General features: G+C 41.6%; 1 protein-coding gene across 1 annotated transcript in view; it reads left to right on the forward strand.

Annotated features, from left to right (window-relative positions):
- The window catches only part of SETMAR (SET domain and mariner transposase fusion gene), a 24,257-nt gene extending 14,288 nt beyond the window's left edge, over positions 1–9,969 (forward strand). Inside the window, exon 2 of the mRNA XM_006868680.1 lies at positions 9,145–9,969. Within this exon, the coding sequence (XP_006868742.1) occupies positions 9,145–9,969 (825 nt within the window). The remainder of the gene's footprint in view (positions 1–9,144) is intronic.
- Positions 9,970–10,387: the final 418 nt, after the last annotated feature.

Raw genomic sequence — 10,387 nt, forward strand, 5'->3', positions numbered from 1 at the left:
TTCCCACTCAAAGCAACCCAGTATAGGGTTTCCAAGGAGCGGCTGGTGTGTTCGAACTGCCATCCTTGCTGTTCAAACCAACCTTTCAGTCCATTGCTTATCCTACTGTGCCACACATGATATACATATGTATATATTGGTCTGCTGGTATGGCTCTGGGTTAATGCGGATTAATGTGGTTAATGTGGGTTATGTGTTGGACTGCAAAGTCAGTTTGGACCGCAGGGTCGGCAGTTTAGGCTCACCAGCTGCTCCTCGAAAACCTTATGTAAGGTCACTATGAGTTAGAATTGACTCAACTTTACTTAACAACAACAACTGCCAGGTCAGCAGTGTGAATCCAGTGTGAATCCACCAACCACTACATAATACATATATTTAAAAGCCCTGATGACGTAGTGGATTACAAGGTGGGCTGCTAACTGCAAGTCAGCAGTTTGAATCCACCAGCCTCTGTACAGGGAAAAAGAGACTTTTTGCTTCCCCGAAGATTTATAGTCTCAGAAACCCTATGCAAGGTCACTGTGAGTCAGAACTGACTCTACAGCATACAAGCGACCCTGTATAGGGTTTCTGAGGAGCAGCTGGTGGGTATGAACAGCTGACCTTGTGGTTCGCAGTCCAGTGCTGATCCTACAGCACCACACCAGAATTCCTTATGTATGTTTGTATTTATACAACCTATTTATGTATTTGTACAATGAAATAAACAACCTATTTCCAAAAAAAAAAGATCTCAACTGTGCCATGTTGAAAATTGTCTGACTCACAGTCTCTTAATAGCTGCTTGGAGTAAAAGCAAACTCATAATGCTAGAGGCCAGGTACAAAGATTCTTGTAGCTGATGTCTAAGAACAACCAAAACAGGAATGAAGATTTTCATAGCACTTCCTTGAAATTCTGAAGCTAGGCCCAGGTTTTAAGTTCAGACTGTCATACAGTGTTACACTCAGCCTCTGGTGCTTTGATAAAGACTATGATTCAGAAAAGTCAAACATTAAATCAGAGGTTATCACAAGCTGTATCAATCAATCAAAAGATAACTTCTAGCTGTGTGCCTAGTATTCTAGAAGGTATGAGGCCCACCCGACCACCGCATACCATGTCACAAACCATGTAGTTACAGGCCTTTCCTTAAGATGTATTTGTTAGAAAGACAACACCAGCAAATTTAACAGCCTATGCCTCATGTGGTGCTATACCATAAGCACTGGATGGCTAATCGTAAGGTTGGTGGTTCAAACCCATCAGCAGTTCCTCAGAAACCCTTTGCAGGGCCACTATAAGTCAGAACCAACTCAAAGGTATTTAAAAACACCAACAGCAGCCTGTACCATGTAGGTCCCAATGTTGGTGCTGTGAGCAATAAGTGCCGGTTGACTTCAGAGAAAGGAGAAAATATTGGGGTTGATAGTAGCCAAGAATATATACTTGCTCTTTAATATGCTGTCTCCTTTTTCAACATTGGTTTTCTGGTAACTATGGTTTATTTTCTAAAACATTTTTATTCAAATTTCCGTCGAAAAACCTGGAAATCTTTACCCATTGCTTCAAGGATCTGGCTTCTAGTGCCTCATTTTGCTCTGAATACACATGATTTTGTGTGTCTTTTACACATACATAATTTTGTATGTATTTCCAACTCTCACATAATCCATTCTGTACTTTGATATATATCAGGAAAATTAAAAGTTATGTTGTGACAATATAAGAAATGATAAGAAGTCCTTTCTCCCTGTCATATTTAGCAGGTTATTTTGCATTCCCAACACTTGCATATAATATATGTAAGGCAATATATGAGAAGGCTTCAAAAAGCATGTAGAATAAGGGAATAAAATCTTTCTACCATCATTAACAAAGACAGTGTTCTGTCTATATCCTACTTTGATGAGTAGCAACTGGGATCTTAAACACTCATAGGCAGCCATCTAAGGTACAAGTGCTGGTCTCTCTATCTAGCGGAAAGAAGAGTTATCAAAAGTGAAGACACCTGGCAATAGCTAGTCTGCTGGACAAATGGATCAGTGTCCATGATCCTGAGAAAAGAAGAACCGGCTACCATTACCAACTGCTCTGGAAAGGATCACTTTAGAAGGTAGAGGAGTCCTGGTGTGGTGCTGTACGCTCAGCACTAGGATGCTAATAACCTCAAGGTCGGTGGTTCAAGTCTGCCAGCCACTCCTTGGAAACCCTATATAGGGTCACTATGAGTCAGAACCAACTCAAGGGCACTTAACCACAACAACAGATGGAATAGAAGAAAAAGGTAGAACGAAACTCAGAACGATAAATAAAACAAAACATCTTTACTTGCTGGATAGAGATTGGTGGGACCTCCGCATAGAGCCACACACCAAAGAGTTTTCAATGGCTGTAAGCCTCAGATTTGTAGGCCTTTTTATGAGGTACCTTGCTGGGTGGGTTTCAACAGCCAGTCTTTCAGGTAGTAGCCAAGCACAGATTGCTCTATCAGGGACCTTAGAAGAATTGAAGAAAGTTAATATGTAAAAGCGCAAAATGTCTGGCACAAAGTACTGTGTTCTTTAAATTTCATGATAAGTCCTGCAATTAGGGGTATCATCCCTATTTCATCATGGGCAATGAATGAAAAAGACCGTAGAAGAACTGATGCATGGACTCTCAAAAGAACAAACAAATCTGTGTTGGAAGAAGTATGAATGCTACGGTCAGAATGTTCCTTCAAAGCCAGACTTGGTCTGTCATACTTCACACATATTATCAGGAGGAACCAGTCACTCAAGCTTGGTAAAGTAGAGGGTCAATGAAAAAGAGGAAGACTCCCAATGAAATGGACTGGCACAGTGTTAGCAGCAGTGGGCTCAAACATAACAACTGTGAGTTTGCACAGGACCAGGCAGTGTTTCGTTCTGTTGTGCAGAGTCGCTAAGAGTTGCTACTGACTCGACAACACCTAACAACAACAATATCCCTATTTCAAAGCTCCGAACCCAAAGTATGGAGCCCCTGGTTGGTACAGACAGTTAATGCACTTGGCTCCAGAATAAAAGTTTGGCCCAGGAACACCTTGGAAGCAAAGCCTGACAAACTACTTCTGAAGAAACAATCCACCATTGAAAACCCTTTAGAGTACATTTCTACTCTAAAAACACACAGGGTCAGCATGGGTCAGTTGACTTGTTATTGTTGTGGTTAGGTGCCATCAAGTCCGTACCAACCCATAGCGACTTTATGCACCGAACGACACATTGCCCAATCCTGGGCCAACCTCACTACTGTTGCCACACTTGAGTCCATCGATGCTGCCACTTAGCCAATCCATCTCGTTGGGGGTCTTCCTCTTTGTCTCTGACCGTCCACCTTACCAAACATGATAACCTTCTCCAGTGACTGGTCCCTCCTGACAATATGTCCAGCAGTCAGTTGACTTAAAGGTAACTAATTACTGGTTAATCCAAAACTTAGCAAAGTTGCTGGCCCAGAGTAATGATGTTAATAAGATCCTGGCTCTGTCTCCTTTTGGGCATTTCAGGTTCTGCATTAAGAAGCTCCCCCTTGCTTTCCAGTCTTTCAGGGAACATTCAGAGAGCGTGCTTCTCTACCTTCCACAGTTTGCTCCAGTTTCACCTCCCAGTTGAAGACATCATTGCTTGTGTACAGCTTTGGCTAAACTCCCTCTCCTTTCATTGGATCCCATCAGTCAGGACTCACTTGTTTGCAAGAACATAATGCAGGCCACACTAATAACTGTCCCAGACCACACTAATATACCAGAAAAGTCAGAAATGGTAACCATAGGCATGTCTAAGCCCAGGATTCAAACAGTATCGTTAGCTACATCTTTCAACCTCCTCACCTGTTAGCACCTTCTCCTGTGGATGACTGTCCACTCAGGAGAGCTTACCTGTATAGTTGTCATTGTTGTTTAGTGCCATTGAGTTGATTGTGACTCATAGAAACCTTGTATGGGGCTTCCGAGGAGCAGCTGGCGGGCTTGAACTTCTGACATTGTGGTTACCAGTCCAGTGCTGATCCTACAGCACCACACCAGTTCTATCTATGTAGGAGCGCTTGAGAATGCTCAATGTCTACTGGTTTAACAATCTCAGTGGTGAGAGACTTTCTCTTCCCCTGTTGTTTTAGCATACATCCCCGATTTGAACTTCAGTGCTCTGGCTTAAGTCATGTGCTCATCCAGGATCAAAGCACAGGTACTGCGGCCTGTGATGTGATGTATAGCCCCTACCCAGCCTGGACTTCACACAGCCACTGCGAATGAACGCAGGGAGAGGTCCCCTGGGAAGAATCGAGCTGCAGTCACCAGAACAATGAGAAGTAGATGCTAGGTATATAAAAACTTGTTGTCTCTGGGCAGCATCCCTCTGAACTTTATCTCCCGTTGACGGTGACGTAGCATAAATACAAACAACCCTCAGGATAACACCCTTTTTCTGGTCCTGGGCTTTGTACTGGGCAGCAAGCTACAGACTGTGAAAAGTGTTACAAATTGGGAACATTGAATCTTATGTCCTGGTATGACACTGGGATCAGCACTGGACTGCTAACCCACAAGGTAGTGGTTCAAACCTACCAGCTGCTCCTTGGAAACCCTATACAGGGTCACTAGTACTCAGAGCTGACTCCATGGCACACAGTAACAAGTTCATGTCAAGTGACTCCCAGTTTGTAACACACTTTCCAAAATCTTTCTGATTCTTTGTTTAACAATTTGCTTGGTTAATATTTATTTAAACAGAATGGAAGTTTTGTAGCATCAGATTGTTTCTGAAAGGAACAATTAACTTTTCAATGTGCAGTTTGAAACCAGAAAAGATGAATAATTCCATAAACATGATAAATTAAACCAAGCGTTTCGAAGGATTATTCTTTACTATAGTCATTTTTCTAAGTCAGGTAAGCTCTCTTTCTAGAATAGTGTTTTGCTGATGGAGAAGAAAATGGAGACTCATGCAGATAAAATAGTTTACAACAGTAATTGGTCTCCAAATCAGCAATTACATCCATCAAGGAAAAAAATACCCTCTTTAAACAAGAAATGTTTCCGAAAGTCTGAATTAGTTTTGAAAGTTGTCTGCAGCTCATTTGGAATTAGTTCGGGTGGCTCTGTGCAATATGCAATAGACTGTGAACCACAAAATTGGTGGTTCAAGCCCACCAGCCAGCTGCTCTGCAAGGAAAAGATGAGGCCCCAGGGCACTTAGCAAAACAATACCATTTATGTGCTACCCCCCTAAAGGGCCCTAGTGTGGCTCTGTAGGCTAAGCACTGAACTGGTAATCACAGGGGTTCAAGCTCACCAGTCGCTCCTCAGAAACCCCGGAGTCCTGGCGTGGCAATATAGGTTAATGTGCTGGACTGCAAAGTCAGTTTGAACCACCAGGTCGGTGGTTGAAGCTCACTAGCTGCTCCTTGGAAACCCTATTCAGGGTCACTATGCGTCTGAACTGACTCAATGACAATTAATAACAACAACATAGTGCTTTTGAAATATAAGCTCTTAAGAGCAAATCACCTTAAAATTCTTTATGAAGAATTTAAGTAGTAAAAACCATATTCTACAAGTAAATGTCTTAAAATGTCTCAATAACCATTTATATACCAAATTTGGAGGTTTGACTGAAAGCTATGCTGTTGGAACATTCCGCTGGATAACTCGAAAGTCTGTCCCTGAATTAAAGGCTGACCAACAGACCTTTTGCGGAAAGGCACTTACTAAACTATATGCTCCGAGCATGCCAGCCATCTTTATTGAGGGTCAGAATTAAAAGACAGTCCATGAAACTGCTTCCTGGAAAGGAAAGGTTTTCCGGGACATTTCTGTCTTGTCACAGTATTGGAAAGACTGTGCTTCTCCTGAACTACAAGGACGATGTGAATTACACATGTCATTCTACTTCCTCTGACATGCTGGCTGTTCTCAGGCTGAGCTGGACACCCACACTTCCTGGGGTTGAGCTCACTGCACGCACTTGCTCTTGGTTTTCCCTTTGCTTCACTTTTTTTTTACCTATTGTTCATTATCTTACATCTTTGTAAGCTGCGTTAGAGCCTTCCTTCCACATAAACAAGAATTCTTCTATGCATTAAAGAAGTGTTGGGCTCATAAGATACTTTACTTTTTATTTTGAAAATAAATTTTATTATGCCAGTGAGGATGTAACCAAAGATTCAGCTACACATAAACAATGACAATTTTAGAATGTCTTCTTTTTCTGAAGCATCCTATAAATGTTAATGTCTGAAAATACAAATACAGTGAATAGATTTGAGAAAGTTTTTATATTATCCCTTTATTATTTAATAAGTATAGGATTTATTTACATAAGAGGCAACAATAAATCGAAGTATCTACTAAAAAATACCATTCTTAGAATACTGGCTTCAGTTTTTAGCCAAATGATTGGGTTGAATATAGTGAAGATGCAAATGGAACTATATAGTAATAGACTTTGTAAAACAGATTCTGCTTAAGAATTTAGATAATCTTCAAATAAAAAAAAAAATCTAAGAAAAAAATAATTTAGAGAGTTTTCTCAAGAGGCCATCTTTCATTGGTTTGTTTACCATTCATGCCTTTCTTATCTCCAAAAAAGGAAATGACAACTTAATAATAAACACACATGTGTTTGTTGTTGTTATTAGATGCCATCAGGTCTGTTCCAAGTCATAGCGACCCTGCGTGCAACAGAACAAAACGCCCAACCTGCTCCATCCTCACACTTGTTATATTTCACCCATCCTTGCCACCTCTGTGTCAATCCATTTTAGCAGGGTCTTCTTTTTTGCTGACCCTCTACTTGATGGACACATGATGTCCTTCTCCAAAAATCCTTATTTGGATATGTATTAATGAGTTGCAATATTGAAGGATTTTATGTACAAAATGGAGTCCTGCCAGGTGTGGTGCTGTCAGATACAGCCACAAGGTTGGAAGTTCAAACTCACCACACGCTGCTTGGCAACCCTATACAGAGTCATGATGAGTCAGAATCAACTCTAAAACCCTTTATAACAACAACAGAGACAAAATATTGAATGACACAGGGTACATAAAAGCGAATGGAATAAATATAGACAATCACTATAACCAAAAAAAAAATTGGTCAATGATAGGATTAATGTAAAACTAATGTTCTCCCATGTAAACTATCACATAATTCACTTAAAAAAAAAAAAAATTGGTGAATGTTCATCCATTTCAGGAGGTAGCATAAGATTAAGAATAAATGGTACCCAAGGAAAAAACCCAAGTGGAAATAAAGATATAGGTGAAAAACAGGGCTCCCAAAATTGATGGGCTACAAAATGAGATGTTTCACTAAACAGATTCAGTGCCAGAAGTGCTCACTTAGTTCGAAGAGAGCTACATGACCAACTGACTGGAATAAATCCATATTTGTGCCCATTCCAAAGGTAATTTGACAGAATGTGGAAATGATTGAACAGGGTCATCTGTACCAAACTCAAGTAAAATTTTGCTCAATATAATTCAAAAGCTTGTTGCAACAATACACTGACAGGAAACTGCCAGAAATTCAAGCCAGATTCCAAAAAAGACTTGGAACAAAGAATTTTATTGCTGATATTAGAGAGATCTTGGCTGAAAGCAGAAAATACTGGAAACATGTTTTACTGTGTTTTATTGGCTATGCAAAGGCATTCAACTGGATGGATCATTACAAGTTATGGATAACATCGACACCTTGCTTGCTGAAAGTGAAGAGGACTTGGAGCACTTACTCATGGAGATCAAAGATGACAACCTTCAGTATGGATTACATCTCACCATAATGAAAACAGAAATCCTACACCTGCGTCAACAAGCAGCATCATGATAGATTTCTAAAGCATCGAAGTTACCAAGGATTTTACTGTTACTTGGACCCACAAAGCCCATAGAAGCAGCAGTCGAGAAAATAAACAACATATTGCATTGGCTGTAAAAGACCCCTTTGAAGTGTTGAAAAGCAAACCTGTCACCTTCAGGATTAAGGTGTGCCTGACCCAAGCCATGATATTTTCATTCACCTCCTTATGCTTAGGAAAGCTGGACAATCAATAAGGAAGACGAAAAAAAAAAGACTTGATACCTTTGGATTATGGCACTGGTGAAAGCATCAAATATACCATGGACTACCTTAGAAGAAGTACAGCCAGAATGCTTGTGAGAAGGAAGGATGGTGAGACATCAATTCACATACTTTGTACATGTTTTCAGGCAGGAACAGTCCCTGGAGAAGGACATGATACTTGGTAAGTGAGAAGGTCAGAGAGACAGAGGCCGCTCCTGAGTGAGATAACAACACAGCTGTGGCAACAATGGGCGCAGTGGTTCATTCTGTTGTACCCGGCTGGGGCACACCACCTAACACCTTATCTGATAGAGACAAAAGAGAGGAAAAACCCGAGGATAGAAAACCAGGCTTCACTTAAACATTACATTCAGCCATGAGTTTCCTGACCTCCAAAGCTAGGAGGGAAACACGATGGGTTTCAGTGCTTTTCCGATAAGAGGGGAGGGGAAAGTTACCTATTGTTATCCCTACACCTACAGTGGTAGTGGTGGTGGTGTGCCATGGAGTTGGTTCCGACTCATAAACGACCAAAATATTTTAAATCTAAAAAATGGATCTTATTTTTTTTTAATTGGGAAGATATGTCTTTGTTGTTGTTAAGTGCCGTTGAGTTAGTTCCGACCCATAGCGACCCTGTACAGGGTTTCCGAGGGTGTAAATCTTTATGGGAGTAGAAAGCCTCATCTTTCTCCCGCGGAGTGACTGGTAGTTTTGAACCACTGACCTTAAAGTTCGCAGCCTGATTCGTAACCACTACGCTACCAGTACCTAAAGACACAATGTTTTATCAATTTTGTTGTTGTTCATGTTGGAATTAAAAAGTCTTTTAGCTAAAAGCTACTTAGAGCATTGTTGTTGTTAAGTGCCGTTAAGTCAGTTCCAACCCATAGTGACCCTGTCTAGGGTTTACGAGGAGTGGCTGGTGAGTTTGAACCGCCGACCTTGTGGTTCAAACCAGCTTTGCAGTCCAGCGCATTAACCCACAGTAGGACTCCACTTGGAACATGAACAGTATGAAACACGTGGCATGACAATGCTGACTTACACTGCTTATGTTTTTTTGCAGTATACTCCCGATCATGTCCTTGGACCTGGAGCAGACATTGATCCCACGGAAATAACCTTTCCTGGATGCACTTGTCTCCAAACTCCCTGCGTCCCTGGCACTTGCTCCTGTCTCCGTCATGAGGAGAACTATGACAGTCATTCATGCCTCAGAGACGTAGGTTCGGAAGGAAAGTATGCCCAGCCAGTTTTTGAATGCAATGCCCTGTGCCAGTGCAGTGACCGCTGCAAAAACAGAGTGGTCCAACGGGGTCTGCAGTTCCACCTTCAGGTGTTCAAGACGGATAAAAAAGGCTGGGGACTTCGTACCTTGGAATTTATACCAAAAGGAAGCTTTGTCTGTGAATACGCTGGGGAGGTTCTAGGATTCCGTGAAGTGCAGAGAAGAATTCAGTCACAAACAGTACATGATTCCAATTATATTATAGCCATCCGAGAGCACATTCACAATGGACAGGTAATGGAAACATTTGTGGATCCTACCCATATAGGAAATATTGGAAGATACCTTAACCATTCTTGTGAGCCAAACCTATGGATGATTCCTGTCCGAATTCACTCCATGGTACCTAAGTTAGCCCTTTTTGCAGCCAAAGACATTTTGCCACAAGCAGAACTCTCTTACGACTATTCAGGAAGATTTCTTAATCAGATGGACAGTGACGATGGAGAGAGGCTAGAGCACGGAAAACTGAGAAAACCGTGTTACTGTGGGGCCAGGTCTTGTGCTGCTTTCCTGCCATATGACAGCACACTGTACGGCCCCTTAAATCCAAATATCATTCATTCAGGAGACACAGTTGCCCTCCCTCACTGCATCAGATGAAGACGGAACCAAGTGTGCATGGTTCACCCCCTCTGGCAAGCAACTGATCCTTGAGGTAGTCTCTGCTTGGTGGTAAGCAGCTTGCCTATCCTGAGTTCTCTAGCTCTGGCTCAGCCTGGCAGTGTAAGTTGAACTCGGGTGCAGCAGAGCATACAAGTTATCCATCAATATTCTTTCTCCCCTTTTATAATGAATTTCTCACTTTGGGTTGGGTATATGATGCCCAAAATACTCACTTAAACATAGTTACATGTGGCTAAGTGACTATGTTCTAGCTAATGGAATTTAGGACTCCTGGTGTGGCATTGCAGAATCAGCACTGGATTTCAAAATACAGGTCGGCAGTTCAAACTCAACCAGCTGCTCACTGGAAATCCTATACAGGTTCATCATGAATCGGAATTGACTCAACGGCATT

The sequence above is a fragment of the Chrysochloris asiatica genome, unplaced genomic scaffold (assembly GCF_000296735.1).
Source record: "Chrysochloris asiatica unplaced genomic scaffold, ChrAsi1.0 scaffold00121, whole genome shotgun sequence".
Taxonomy (NCBI): domain Eukaryota; kingdom Metazoa; phylum Chordata; class Mammalia; order Afrosoricida; family Chrysochloridae; genus Chrysochloris; species Chrysochloris asiatica.